This window comes from Camponotus floridanus, unplaced genomic scaffold, assembly GCF_003227725.1.
Source record: "Camponotus floridanus strain SB8 unplaced genomic scaffold, Cflo_v7.5 scaffold226, whole genome shotgun sequence".
Taxonomy (NCBI): Eukaryota; Metazoa; Arthropoda; class Insecta; order Hymenoptera; family Formicidae; genus Camponotus; species Camponotus floridanus.
In genome coordinates this window covers 138,578-154,412 of record NW_020229355.1, presented here as the reverse complement: position 1 = coordinate 154,412, position 15,835 = coordinate 138,578, and the positions used below count along the sequence as shown (strand labels likewise).

At 29.1% G+C, this 15,835-nt stretch overlaps 2 protein-coding genes across 2 annotated transcripts; both read right to left on the bottom strand.

Annotated features, from left to right (window-relative positions):
- Window positions 1–5,499: 5,499 nt before the first annotated feature.
- LOC112637958 (lysosomal aspartic protease-like) lies at window positions 5,500–9,083 on the bottom strand. Its single transcript, XM_025408725.1, has 8 exons — window positions 8,972–9,083; window positions 8,403–8,614; window positions 7,736–7,830; window positions 7,385–7,605; window positions 7,114–7,236; window positions 6,899–7,049; window positions 6,563–6,670; window positions 5,500–6,451 (listed from the first exon to the last, which is right to left on the bottom strand). The coding sequence occupies exons 1-8, from the start codon at window positions 9,022–9,024 to the stop codon at window positions 6,287–6,289; spliced, it is 1,128 nt and encodes a 375-aa protein (XP_025264510.1). The 5' UTR covers window positions 9,025–9,083; the 3' UTR covers window positions 5,500–6,286.
- Window positions 9,084–11,411: 2,328 nt separating this feature from the next.
- LOC112637959 (lysosomal aspartic protease-like) lies at window positions 11,412–14,756 on the bottom strand. Its single transcript, XM_025408726.1, has 8 exons — window positions 14,568–14,756; window positions 14,009–14,220; window positions 13,403–13,497; window positions 13,046–13,269; window positions 12,775–12,897; window positions 12,575–12,710; window positions 12,229–12,345; window positions 11,412–12,121 (listed from the first exon to the last, which is right to left on the bottom strand). The coding sequence occupies exons 1-8, from the start codon at window positions 14,618–14,620 to the stop codon at window positions 11,957–11,959; spliced, it is 1,125 nt and encodes a 374-aa protein (XP_025264511.1). The 5' UTR covers window positions 14,621–14,756; the 3' UTR covers window positions 11,412–11,956.
- Window positions 14,757–15,835: the final 1,079 nt, after the last annotated feature.

Below are 15,835 nucleotides of genomic sequence, written 5' to 3'. Positions count from 1 at the left end.
TAAATTTGAAATCGCTTCTAGCATAACCATCTTCACGCGATCGACTTTATTTGAATTGCACGGCATCGCATCGAATTATGATGCGGCGCCGATTTGTTTGAACGTAATTCGGGACATCGCGATGCTGTATAAGCGTCGAATGAGCACGAATTGTCACGCAAATATGATAATAAATCACATCTACTCACCGTTCACCGGCTGTTCCACAGGCCGCTCCACTCGCTCGCCTCGGGACGTCCCATTCCGATCTTGATGCACACGATATCATCAACGCGAACGCGCGACACTTTATTCGGCACTCCCGATATTCGCTCGCATCCGATAATCATCATCAAGGGCGCAAATAACGCGACGCACTTCGCTCCATCTTCGCGATGACGCCATCACTGAATATCGTCAAAAATCGCTGTCGCGCGTTTCCATCGACACACTATGAAAGTCGCGCGATCATCCTTGGACACTTTCGACGCTCGTTCATCGCGATATTCGTTTAAAAACGGTTAAAAGACGCGAAAAATGCGGACGTTCGACGATCCGTGTAACTGCGTATGACTCCGATCAGCGCCACATGGCGCCGTATGACGCGTTTGACGTAGCAGTGACGTACAGTGACCAGTCACGCGCCAACATGGCGGCCGAACCACTGTGCATTCGTTTCTGCGCATGGCCATTCCTGCGCGGCACAACTTTGATTTCTGAATATTGTCTACGGCTTTAATTAATAGCACATAATGATAAATATATAAAGATGGAATCATTAATCATATTGGTCATATATGTAGACTTGCCCCGAAGAAAGAGAGAAAAAATTGAGAGATATTTTTAATTTTTTTTTTTTAATAAAGATGGAAATGTTTATTCATAGGCTTGTTCTTCTTTTCCTCTTTTGTGCAATTTGATTCAATATATAACGTAGAAAATTCATAGTATATTGCATTTATTTTTATATATTCACAACTATAATATTCGCGCGATCATTTTTTGACATTTACAATACTCGTGTGCCTTGTTCTCGATGTTCACTTTTAAAGGAATAAAGAGAATTATATATAAATGTAAATAAATTGTCCAAAGAGAGAAAAATTGAGGGATATTTTTAGTTTTTTAGTAAAGGTTGGAAATGTCTATTCATGATAGAAATGCAAAGAAAGAAAATTATTATGTTTAAAATAATAATTTCATATGAAATACAACATTAAAAGTTACATTATAGAACTGACTTTCTAAAAGCGTAATAAAACAATCAAATAGCAGACAGAGAAAAGATTAATTGTAAAAGAAAAAAAGTTGTTAACTTAACTAAACCATTTAACTAAATTATTACCTTTTTAACTGGAATATTTAACTATTATAAATCTAACATGACATTTATTTAACTTAAATATTTCAATATTTTAATTTAAAAAAATAATAATTTAGTTAAAACGGTTTAGTTGAGTTAACAACTTTTTTTTCTCAATGTACGTGTGTGTTGTGAGACTTTAAAAATATACTTGGATATAAATACACTTATATTATAAACGATTATACATCTCGTGAGGTTTATAATATTAATCTGTGTACACTGAGAAAAAAANCCTTCAACACTCTCGACGCTCGTTTACTCGCGATATTTGTTTAAAAACGGTTAAAAGAGCGAAAAATGCGGAACGTACGATGATCCGTGTAACTGGCGTATGACTCGATTCACGCACCAACATGGCGGCCGTATGACGCGTTTGACGTAGCAGTGACGTCGCGACGAAACGGCACGCGCCAACATGGCGGCCGAACCAGTGCGCATTCGTTTCTGCGCATGGCCAATCCTGCGCGCAACTTTGATCTGAATATTGTCTACGGCTTTAATTAATAGCACATAATGATAAATATATAAAGATGGAATCAATTAATCATATTGGTCATATATGTAGACTTGCCCGAAGAAAATAGAGAAAAAATTGAGAGATATTTTTAATTTCTTTTTCTTTAGTAAAGGATGGAAATGTCTATTCATAAGCTTGTTCTTTTTTTCCTCTTTTGCGCAATTTCGATTCAATATATAACGTAGAAAATTCATAGTATATTATGCTAATGATATGAATTACGAATGATTCGATTGTTTTATCGCGCTTTTCCCAAAGTCAAATCTTATAATATTTAGTTTTGCATTTTAAAAGACTGAGAGCGATTCATATACAGAGTTTGAAGAGATATCCAATGCATGACAAATTATACTTGCGTTGATTAGTATTCATCAATACCGAACTGTTAATCGCGAATACGTACAACATTTTCACACATTTTTTTCGCAAAGAACGATATACGAAATGCAATATTTCGCGCCTCGCGTTTCACTCATGCGGCCATCTTTCTTTGCTGTTTAGTATCATCATCTGCATTCGCGTTAAACGCCAGAATTACGTAGTCAAGATACTTCGACTGCCGGTAAAGTCATCATTTTGTGCATGTCGGTAAATTGTTAGAATCGCGTCGCGCAAGCATGATTTTTTTATTTGTAACATAACAAAATATGTAATTAAAAATTCATGTAAACACGTGTTTTTAATCAAATTACATATACTTATTCCGTTACTTTAATACTTGTACGTTAACAGATTTAAGTTACACACATTGCATAAAGCTTCCAGAGAAAAATATCCAGAGGCACAAATATTTTATTATTTAAACGAAAACCATGCGAAGATGAAACAATAGATTAAAGAAGCCGTATAATCATTGTACTTTTATGTATAAACGTTTCACAAAATAAAATCTTTATAAATGAAGTGTTACATTAAAAATATTAGTATAAAATTAAAATATCCCATGTGAGATTTAAAATTCTTGTCCTTTTTTTTTCTTTAGAATTTTTTTATTTTTTTTTTCTAAAGATTCTTTAAAGTGAGAACTGGCTTCTTTCACAAGACTATTGAACAATTTGAATATTGATATTTTTTTAGTAGTTTAAATTCGAGAAAAAATTCGAGAAAATTAGATTTTACTGCACATATCGATTAAATGCTATATCAAATATGTAGTGTAAATATTTTAATTTTTTTGTATACGATCTATTTTTTATTCTATCGATGTTTTCATAGTGATGCACCTTGAGCACTTTGCTTCATATGTTTGCAATAAAAAATATATTAAAGCAAATTATTTTGCAATTTATTATTCTAATTTTTATTTAGAAAGACTAAGATTAAAAAAGACGTATGAATTTTTTCAGATATTTCTATAGAAAAAAAACGCATCAGATAAAACTGACTTTCCTGTACATTTTAAATGTGCCAAAAGATTTGCTCTTTATTCCACTTACTGCAATAATGTACACTAAAAATGACAGATCTATATTAAAAATGATAGATTAGTAGCATATTTAGTAGTTGGAAAGAAAGAGAGCAGAAATGAAAAGTGCATCTAGAGAATTAAAAGAATAAAAAACAAATCTAAAATAATACATAAAGATTAATATTATGTATTTTTTTCATGAGGAATGTGGAGCGCACATTTATGCATTTATTTATTTAGATGAGATTTACTTTAGAGCACATTCAGTATTCAACTTTTATTTTATTTTCTCTTTCTTACGATATATAAGTATAACATAATTACCTGCAAATGCTATCATTTTTGTATGCTTACAGTGATACAGAAACAACATTACGAGTACTATATTTACAGATAACATATGTATAATAAAAAAGCACCAAAAGTCTAATGGTGAAAAAAGGGTAAATATTGTAGACCAGCATAAGTATCAACCAATTATTCCACCGCTCTGTTTCATTAGAGTTGCAATTTTCTTTTATAATATCATGAATATTGTAAATAGGATAAAGATTTCAGTATGTTTCAAATAAATTTATATATTTTATGTATGTAATACTGCGCACACATATTAAAAGGTGATAATATCGCAGTTATAATAAGATACAATCCTGGCAATGTAGCGATGTTTGGATTCTGAAAATAATTTAATTTGATTTATTTCTGATAAAATGCGCACAATACTTTAGAACAAATTATTTTTGTGCCATGTATTACCTGTGTAAAATTCCACAAACAGTATCATATTGTCTGCGATATATGAAAAGCTTCATCGATGAAATAAATGGTTGAATATGATTGAGATATAAGAAAAGTACTTGCAATGTAGTAATATAGTACTTGTAATGAACAACGTTAATGTGGAATACATAAATATTTTATATTTTAATTTCATGTAATCGAGATGAGATAAGACACTCATGATTACTTTAAAAATGTATCCACAAATATCATGTAACTTCAATAGCTGCACATTTGTCAAATTAATCCTATTACGTTAAATGCATCACAGCAGCTTGTTTTAATTTAATCTAATCTAACCAATTATATTATATGCTCCTCATTAAAATGTGTAAAACTGTACATCGCACATTTAATACGATTAATATACTACGTAATAAAATGTAATACACTAATGAAGTAATTAAATTATTTTTAAAAACATGATAAAATCCAGGCATCATACACTCATGTTTACATTCGACATTTAAAACACTGAAAGGTTAGATTAGATTAGGTTAGGTTAGGTTAGATCGAAAAAATTTATCGTTTGACTGTTGGCAGCCCTACGAGATAGACTGTGCAGCACTGCACGCGCGTATACAAAATAAACTTCAATTCGCTTCTAGCCTAACCATCTTCACGCGATCGACTTCACTTGAATTGCATCGCGTCGCATCCAATTATGACGCGGCGCCGATTTGCCCGAACGTAATTCCGGACATCGCGATGCTGTATAAGCGTCGAATGAGCACGAATTGTCACGCAAATATGATAAATCAAATCTACTCACCGTTCATCGGCTGTTCCACAGGCCACTCCATTCGCTCGCCTCGGGACGTCCCATTCCGATCTTGATGCACACAAACTCACACGATATCATCAACGCGAACACGCAACACTTTATTCGACACTCTCGATACTCGCTCGCATCATTATCAAGGACGCGAATAATACGACGCGACTTCGCTCCATCTTCGCGATCGCACCATTACCAAAACTGTCAAAATACCTGTCGCGCACTTTCACTGACATATTATGAAAGTCGCGCGATCATACTTGGACACTCTCGACGCTCGTTCACTCGCGATATTCGTTTATTTGCGGTTAAAAGACGCGAAAAGTGCGGATGTACGACGATCCGCGTAACTGCGTATGACTCCGATAAGCGTATAACGTGTATGACGTAACAATGACGCGTTAACATGGCGGCCGAACCGGTGCGCATTCGTTTCTGCGCATGGCTATTATTGCGCTCGACGTCCGCGCGACTTTGATTTCTGAATATTGTCTACGGCTTTAATTAACAGCACATAATGATAAATATATAAAGATGGAATCAATTAATTATATTATATCGAGCAAAGACTGAATGAAAAAGAATGATTTTTTTAACATTATTATAAAATCGAAAATTCTTATTTTATTGCACGAATAACTTTCTATTTAAGATTTATCGTTCTATGTATGCAACCACATTTACATAATTTTAGGATCTCAGAAAATCGATTGCGATCACAATAAAATAGGTTAATTTTTTTAAATTCAATAATTATTATATTGATATGTAACTTAAACTTACAATACAATGTATGAACTTAGTTTTGGATTTCCGCGTCGGTCAGCATCACGAGAAAGAGGAACATGTTTTCGAAATTTCCAGTAAATTTCTTTCTGTACGTTACGACATACAAAAAAGAAATTGTACTCGTCTACTAGAGCTATCATTTACATCGACATTTGGCGGCCGTTATATATACAATCGCTCGCATTCGAAACATATCTTTTGTTATTGATCATCCGTCCTATTGATCAATTAAATTTAAAAATATTTTATTTAATATTTTGCGTTATAATTAAAACAAATTGTTTTAAAATAAATTATTAAGTGTGCGCTAAATTAACATTGATAATGAAGGAGTAATCAGCTTTTCGAAAGAATAGATTGATTATATCGATTATTAGACGGCCATGCAACAATGACCTTAGCGAATGCAATTACTCGCAAAAATTCGCATTCCAAATAACTATAAGCCCATATCAGTTGCATTCACGATAAAGTTTTGCTGTTGAAAATTAAGTCGCAGTTATGTAGGTATTACGCAAAAATTCACATTGATAATCTGCGAACTTTGTCGGTTGGCGATTAAAAAATTAAATGTTTTCTTATCGAAAATTAAACAAATAATTTAAAAAATGATGATAAGTACACAATAAAAGGTGACAATGTAAGATTTTCTATACATTTTGATAAATTTTATACATTTTTCGCCAAAGCAAATCCCACTCGGCCTCTATTCATATCAAACTCAGTGTAGTAACGGCCAATAAATGGCATCCCCAGAACCCATTTTACATAATCGTCATATGCTGACTCGTGTTTCCGGAAGACGGTTACACATGTACTTTTATCATCTGGATGCTGAGCAGAATTATATACACGATATAAACTTCTCTTATACATATTTAAATAATTTAAATAATTTTAACAAATTAATAAATAGAGATTAAATAATTTTCTTATGGCACTCACCCGAATGATATAATCCTTACCGGTAAGAACGAACGTCTTACTAACCCAATTAAAACCACCCAAATTAAACCTTATTACAGGCAATTGAGAAATTCTGTTGCAGTCCACCTTTAAATAGAACGTAATATCAGATTAGCAATTAATCATATTTAGTGAATATAAGTATTTCGGAAATAAAAATTAACGTTATTGTTCCATAGAAATTAATGTTTCATTTGAATATACCTATAATTTATTTTTTATTGCTATTATCAATTTTTTATAATTTACTTTTTTCTATCAAAGATTATGTGCTTTGTGAAAAATATAATTACTTAAAAGATATTGTTTACTTACACTTCCATATGAATTAGTTCTAATAAGTCGATTAATAAGTAAGACGTCCTTTTCTGGACCAATTATTTTCCAAATACTTGTGTCAATGATAGCTTGGCAGCTTCCCTCGCACCAAGTAAAATTATACGACGTAATGTAATTCATTTCGATACTACAAAGCGATGACGTTAACAATTTGTTGAAACATCATTAATGTAATTTAATAAATAACGCACTTAATAATTTTAATTTGCCAGTATCCTCTGCGAGTAACAGGAACATATGTAAAATTTCCTTCGTAATAAGCAGGATCGGAACCACCGAATATCAATTTACCACCTAAATCGGCTGAAGCGTTTCTGAAAATTATGTTCTTTATATTGCAATATGTATGAGTGTGATAATTAAAATTAAGTTTATTTAATGTGCAAATATAAATAATATTTTAATATTAAAAAATCTCGTTTAGATAGGTATACGATGCTTAACGGTAGAAAAAATATGTACCTATTTAGATAAAAACTGAAAATGCTTGATGACACTAGTTTCTGTCGAATCATGTTGTAAAACACAGGCTTTATTTCACCGACATTTATGTTGAAACAATTTAGGCCCAAAAGACCATCAAATTTTCGGTCAGATATATTTGAGTACAATTCAAGTATATGTTCGTCTAATATGTTTATCACTTCTAGAAATGTTTGCCTTTCTATATTGAGGTTGGCAACCTACGGTAAAGTTTGTATTAAAATAATACATCGAACATTGCTACGCAAAAAAAAAACGATTGCTTAAGTAATGTTTAAACTATCATTTTAGTTATAATTAAATTAGAATGTTTATTTAATAATGACTTACATTTACTGTACCATTAGATAGGAATCCTGTTACATTGTAATCGAGGTATCGTACTTGAAGTAGTCTATTTTTATTTACTATATATGGGTATACCACTGAAGCATATTATTCAGTAATAATGAAAATTAGAAATATTAAAAAAAATTTTAAAATATGCATAGACATAATATCTTATTAATCTACAATAAATATGCAACATGCTTTTGTAAATAATTATTTATGTTGTACATGTACATGTTTTTATCGAATTAATTTATTAATCATCTTTGTTTATCAATGTTTGTCTGTACCTTGAAAGAGTGAATGTAATATATAATGTAAATGATAAATTATTTAAATTAATTTAAACATTTTCCAATTCCCAAGTTTGCTATTGTAATATTTACACTATAATATTAAATACTACTATAAAATTAAAATAAATATGTACCTGTATAATATTCAACTTTTTAAATCCCAAGATTATACTTGAAAAATATAATTGTAGATAATATATATATATATATATATATATATATATATATATATATATAAATATATATATATTCGCTGATTTAAAAAATTGAAGTTTAAGCTTATCTACGATCGATATCGATGAAATAAAATTTATTTAATGAATTAAAAGTAAAAGCATACACATGTACATGTATATATAAATGATACTTACAAGCAACAGGATTTTTGGGCATTTTAGGAAATATCCGAAGATATGGGGAACTAGTATCAAATACAACTTTAAAGTTTTGCGGTGGAGTTCCAATGCTAATACTGCCATAATAAATCACGTTGTCGATATTGGTCAAACGTACTGAAGAAAAATTATGAACTGAAGGAACTTTTGGCAAATTCTTAGTTATTCGCCAAGTCCAGTGATATTGCCTTGAAATAACATAAATAACATTCTGTGAATGCAGATATATTTGATGACCGCTAAAGAAATGTATATTAACGGTTGTCGTTTAAATAGGGATAAAAGCAAGATGAACAAAAGCGAACGTTACAAAAGTACAATGAGACATTTTTTCAAAAATATTCTTATTTGATTTACTCTTTGACTAATAAATAAAAACATATATTTTGACCAAAGAAATTTTATCCAATTTGTATTGAAGTATTAATTGCATTTGCTCAAGTTACGCGTTTAATCCAAGAGGTCGGACACGAGAAAGATTCGATCTTTATACTTTCGATATTTATTATGCCAATATAAAATAAAATATATATGGAAATAAGTACTGCGCGTCAGTCGTCATAAAGAGCACCGTCACCACCACGAGAAGACGAAACATATTTCAGAATTAATTTACTGCTGAAGTCCTGATTCCTAAAATTTTCAACAACGACTTTCTTTCGCTTTATGGTCACATACGCAGATAAATAAAGTGATGTCCTGTACTAACTCTCCCTTAGCACTGTATCGGTATTCCATAGCGTTATATATATATATATATATATATATATATATATATATATATACGATCACTCGTGTCTCTGTGTTGAATGCTTAAACAGGTAGAAAACGCGCGAAACATTCGAAAAATCCTGATGGATTTCCATCGATAAATTTAATTTAAATACATCATATTTTGCATGATCGCGTATTCTTAATTAACGTTTATTTATATAAATTTATGATTAATAATAGAAATAATTCTTTCGAAAGAATACATTTATAACGACTAAACTGACAATCATGCAACATTGACTTTAAAATAGGAAGTTTGGAAAAAGCAGCATTTAATTAGCCGATACTTTTTTGTAGAATTTCGTGCGGAAAAATCATATTTATGTAATTATAAATCACTTTTTTTGATGAATTCTTGAAGTTTTTAAGAGAACAAGAAAATATCTTATATATGCTACATAATCTCGAAATATATATTTATTCACTAATTTCAGAAATTTTGCTATGAACAATTTGTTATGTTAAATTTGCGATAATATTAATATGAATATTTTAACTTAAGATACTGCACAAAACTTAAAAACCTATACTATATATGTCTTACTTTTAGTATATATATTTCTACTATACAATTCTTTTAGCATATATTATGTAAATTTCATAAAATGTAACAATATGAAATTTTGTAAAACAAATAATAAATCTCTAATAAGGAAATATTTCTTTATTAAAAAATGTGTCATTAATTTATCAAAATAAGATAACTTTTAATAAGATAAATTTTAATAATGATGATAACTTTAATAACATTATAAAAATTAACGTATAAAAAGATAACATTAACGTATAATAAGATAAAATATAATAAGATAAACACATTATACAATAAAAAATGTGTATTTTTTCATTGTAATTTTATTATTAGTTCCTTGCACTAAATTCGTCCTGATTTAAAAAATTTGATAATATTGATATAATTTAAACATATATAGCATATATAAACATACATTGTAATTAACATTCATAAATAATAATAACGAAATAATATTTATAATCAATTTGTAATCAGATTATTTCATGTTTGACTGAAACAGGCATCAGCAATAATCCGGAATAACCAGATGTGGTGGATAGTGGTTATTTGTTACAATATATATAAAAAACTGTTTAGTTAAAAATAGTCTCTTTAGACTCCAGAAATATCTTTAGAATCCAGAAGTATATTTAGAATCCAAAAATATATACCAGAGAAGTCATTAAATCCGTTAGGACCATTAAGTAAGATCTATTGCACTTCTTCGTATATAACGATACGCAAAAAACATAAATCTAGAACGTACGACGATGGTTAGTTATGTTTTAAGTAATTGGCCTACAATTCTGATCTCATATAAATTTTCTCGAATCATTCATAAGCATATGCATAAGCAAATGAACAAAGCAAATATCGATTTTTCCAATCTCTAAACGCAATCAATTCCTGTATTCCTGATCTACGCAAGTATTTGAGAAAAAGTGACCGAGATATTTTCTTTTAATTGCATGAAAAAAATACATTACCGTTCATTTATCATCGCAATTTCTAACGACTAATATGATACAGTAAATCAGAAAAACGTGCTTGTTGTGTTCTACAACATCAAAATCGCAATTATGCATCTAAGAACATATGATGCATAATACAGATAAAATTCAGCCGACAAATCGATAATCTAATGCGGTTTGAAAATATTTTATATTAAAACAAGATTATTTTAAAGCGGTGACAACGAGCTGTTCTATCACCGAACAGAAGCATATTAATTCTTGTTCACATACGAAAATGTAGGAAGTTAAAAGGGAAAACTTTTGAAATTTTCTATCCACAAAAATGTTATATTTACGAGAGCGTTTCAAGATTAATTTTACTAGATCCAGTGTAATCATTTACCTCCAATTCTTATTAAATCTAGCGAAGAGAATATGATTTTTATAACATTATTATAAGATTGAAAACTTTTATTGCAACTTTATTGCATTGCACGACATAAGTTTTACATAAGTTTGGAATCTCAGAGAATCGAATGTGGTCAAAACGAAGGAATAGATCAAATCTTAAATTCAATATTTATTATACTGATATGTAACTTAAACTTACAATACAATGTATGAACTTAGTTTTGGATTTCCGCGTCCGTCAGCATCACAGTCATCACAAGAAAGCGGAACATGTTTTCGAAATTTCCAGTAAATTTCTTTCTGTACGTTACGACATACAAAAAAGAAATTGTACTCGTCTACTAGAGCTATCATTTACATCGACATTTAGCGGCCGTTATATATCCAATCGCTCGCATTCGAAACATAACCTTTTTTATTGATCATCTGTCCGATTAATCAATCAAATTTAAAAATATTTTATTTAATATTTTGTGTTATAACTAAAACAAATTGTTTAAAAATAAATTATTAAGTGCGCTAAATTAAGATTGATAATGAAGGAGTAATCAGCTTTTCGAAAGAATAGATTGATTATATCGATTATTAGACGGCCATGCAACAATGACCTTAGCGAATGCAATTACTCGCAAAAATTCGCATTCCAAATAACTAGCCCATATCAGTTGCATTCACGATAAAGTATTGCTGTTGAAAATTAAGTCGCAGTTATGTAGGCATTACGCAAAAATTCACATTGATAATCTGCGAACTTTGTCGGTTGGCGATTAGAAAATTAAATGTTTTCTTATCGAAAATTAAACAAATAATTTAAAAAATGATGATAAGTACACAATAAAAGGTGACAATGAAAGATTTTCTATACATTTTGATAAATTTTATACATTTTTCGCCAAAGCAAATCCCACTTGACCTCTAACCATATCAAACTCAGTGTAGTAACGGCCAATAAATGGCATCCCCAGAACCCATTTTACATAATCGTCATATGCTGACTCGTGTTTCCAAAAGACGGTTACACATGTATTTTTATCATATGGATCCTGAGTAGAATTAAATACACGATATAAACTTCTCTTATACATATTTAAATAATTTTAATAATTTTAATTAATAAATAGAGATTAAATAATTTTCTTATGGCACTCACCTGAATGATATAATCCTTACCGGTAAGAACGAACGTCTTATTAACCCTACGCCACAAATTAACACCACGCAAATTAAACCTGATTATAGGCAACTGAGAAATTCTATTACAGTCCACCTTTAAATAGAACATAATATCAGATTAGCAATTAATCATATTTAGTGAATATAAGTATTTCGGAAATAAGAATTAACGTTATTGTTCCATAGAAATTAATGTTTCATTTGAACATACTTATAATTTATTTTTTTATCGCTATTATCAATTTTTTATAATTTACTTTTTTCTATCAAATATTATGTGCTTCGTGAAAGATACAATTAATTGAAAGATATCGTTTACTTACACTTCCCTGTGAATTAGTTTCAATAAGTCGATTAATATGTGAAACATCCTTTTCTGGTCCAATTATTTTCCAAGTAGTTGTGTCAACAATAGCTTGACAGCTTTTCTCGCACCAAGTAAAATTATTTAGTTGGATACTACAAAACGATGACGTTAACAATTTGTTGAAACATTATTAATGTAATTTAATAAATAACGCACTTATTAATGGTAAATTGCCAGTATCCTGTGCGAGTAATAGAAACATATGTAAAATTTCCTTCGTAATAAGCAGGATCGGAACCACCGAATATCAATTTACCACCTAAATCGGCTGAAGTGTTTCTGCAAGTTATGTTCTTTATATTGCAATAAGTATGAGTGTGATAATTCAAATTAAGTTTATTTAATGTGCGAATATAAATGATATTTTAATATTAAAAAATATCGTTTAGATAGGTATACGATGCTTATAGGTAGAAAAGATATGTACCTATTTAGATAAAGACTGAAAATGGCTGATGACACTAGTTCCTGTTGAATCATGGTGTAAAAGACAGGCTTTATTTCACCGACAGTGAATATGTTGAAACAATCCAGGCCAAAAAGACCATCAAATTTTCGGTCAGATATATTTGAGTACAATTCAAGTATATGTTCGTCTGATATGTTTACCACTTCTAGAAATGTTTGGCTCTCTATATTGAGGTTAGCAACCTACGGTAAAGTTTGTATTAAAATAATACATCGTACATTGCTACGCAAAAAAAAGAACACAATTGCTTAAGTAATGTTTAAACTATCATTTTAATTATAATTAAATTAGAATGTTTATTTAATAATGACTTACATTTACTGTACCAGTAGATAGAAATCCTGTTGCATTGTAATCGAGGTATCGTACTTTAAGTAGTCTATTTTTATTTACTCTATATGGGTTTACCACTGCAGCAGTTTCAGTAATATCGAAAATTAGAAATATTAAAAAAAATTTTTAAATATGCTTAGACATATTATCTTATTAATCTATAATAAATATGCAACATGCTTTTGTAAATAATTATTTATGTTGTACATGTACATGTTTTTATCGAATTAATTTATTAATCATCTTTGTTTATTAATGTTTGTTTGTATCTCCAAAGAGTGAATGTGATAAATTATTTAAATTAATTTAAACATTTTCAAATTCCAAAGTTTGCCATTGTAATATTTACACTATAATATTAAATATTACTATAAAATTAAAATAAATATGTATCTGTATAATATTCAACTTTTTAAATGCCAAGATTATACTTGAAAAATATAAGTGTAGATAGAATATATATATATTTGCGGATTTAAAAAATTGAAGTTTAAGCTTATCTAAGATCGATATTGATGAAATGAAATTTATTTAATGAATTAAAAATAAAAGCATACACATATACATGTATATATAAACGATACATACAAGCAACAGGATTTGTGGACTTTTTAGGAAATATCCGAAGATATGGGGAACTAGTATCAAATACAACTTTAAAGTTTTGCGGTGGAGTTCCAATGCTAATAGTGCCATAATAAATCACGTTGTCGATATTGGTCAAACGTACTGAAGAAAAATTATGAACTGAAGTACCTTTTGGCAAATTGTCAGTTCTTTCCCAAGAGTATTCATATTGCCTGAAATAACATTCTGTGAATGCAGATATATTTGATGACCTCTAAAGAAATTTATATTAACGGTTGTCGTTTAAATAGGGATAAAAGCAAGATGAACAAAAGCGAACGTTACGAAAGTACAATGAGACATTTTTTCAAAAATATTCTTATTTGATTTACTCTTTGATTAATAAATAAAAACATATATTTTGACCACAGAAATTTTATCCAATTTGTATTGAAGTATTAATTGCATTTGCACAAGTTACGCGTTTAATCCAAGAGGTCGGACACGAGAAAGATTCGATCTTTATACTTTCGATATTTATTATTCCAAAATAAAATAAAAAATATATGGAAATAAGTACTGCGCGTCAGACGTCATAAAGAGCACCGTCACCACCACGAGAAGACAAAACATGTTTCAGAATTAATTTACTGCTGAAGTCTCGATTCCTAAAATTTTCAACAACGACTTTCTTTCAACACTTTATGATCACATACGCAGATAAATAAAGTGGTGTCCTTTACTAACTCTCCCTTAGCACTGTATCAGTATTCGATCGCGTTATATATATATATATATATATATATATATATATATATAGTATATATACACGATCACGCGTGTCCCTCTGTTGAATGCTTAAACAGGTAGAGAACGCGCGAAACATTCGAAAATTCTTCATGGATTTCCATCGATAAATTTAATTTAAATATATCATATTTTGCATGATCGTGTATTGGTAATTAAGAACGTTTATTTACATAAATTTATGATTAATAATAAAAACAATTCTTTCGAAAGAATACATTTATAATGTCTAAACAGGCAATCATGCAACATTATTTTTACAATAGGAAGTTTGAAAAAAAAACAGTTTTTAATTAACCGACATCTTTTTATATAATTTCGTGCGGAAAAATCATATTTATGTAATTATAAATCACTTTTTTGATGAATACTTGAAGTTTTTAAGAGGACAAGAAAATATCTTATATATGCTACATAATCTCGAAATATATATTTATTCACTAATTTCAGAAATTTTGCTATGAACAATTTGTTATGTTAAATTTGCGATAATATTAATATGAATATTTTAACTTAAGATACTGCACAAAACTTAAAAACCTATACTATATATGACTTACTTTTAGTATATTTCTACTATACAATTCTTTTAGCATATATTATGTAAATTTCATAAAATGTAACAACATGAAATTTTGTAAAACAAATAATAAATCTTTAATAAGGAAATATTTCTTTATTAAAAAATGTGTCATTAATTTATCAAAATAAGATAACTTTTAATAAGATAAATTTAATAATGATGATAACTTTAATAACATTATAAAAATTAACGTATAAAAAGATAACATTAACGTATAATAAGATAAAATATAATAAGATAAACACATTATAAAATAAAAAATTTGTAATTTTTTCAATGTAATTTTATTATTAGTTCCTTGCTCTAAATTCGTCCTGATTTAAAAAGTTTGATAATATTGATATAATTCAAACATATATAGCATATATAAACATATATTGTAATTAACATTCATAAATAATAATAACGAACTAATATTTATAATCAACTTGTAATCAGATTATTTCATGTTTGGCTGA

Bases quoted from the DNA above. Each gene is read 5' to 3' on its own strand.
- LOC112637958 (XM_025408725.1), bottom strand. From the start codon at position 9,024: ATGTTTCGTCTTCTCGTGGTGGTGACGGTGCTCTTTATGACGACTGAC. The intron at 8,615-8,971 runs GTACTTATTTCC...TGTTATTTCAAG, and splicing joins TTTATGACGACTGACGCGCA to GCAATATCACTGGACTTGGC. The intron at 7,237-7,384 runs GTACATATTTTT...CATAATTTTCAG, and splicing joins TTCAGTTTTTATCTAAATAG to AAACGCTTCAGCCGATTTAG.
- LOC112637959 (XM_025408726.1), bottom strand. From the start codon at position 14,620: ATGTTTTGTCTTCTCGTGGTGGTGACGGTGCTCTTTATGACGTCTGAC. The intron at 12,898-13,045 runs GTACATATCTTT...CATAACTTGCAG, and splicing joins TTCAGTCTTTATCTAAATAG to AAACACTTCAGCCGATTTAG. The intron at 12,346-12,574 runs GTAAGTAAACGA...TTCTATTTAAAG, and splicing joins AAACTAATTCACAGGGAAGT to GTGGACTGTAATAGAATTTC.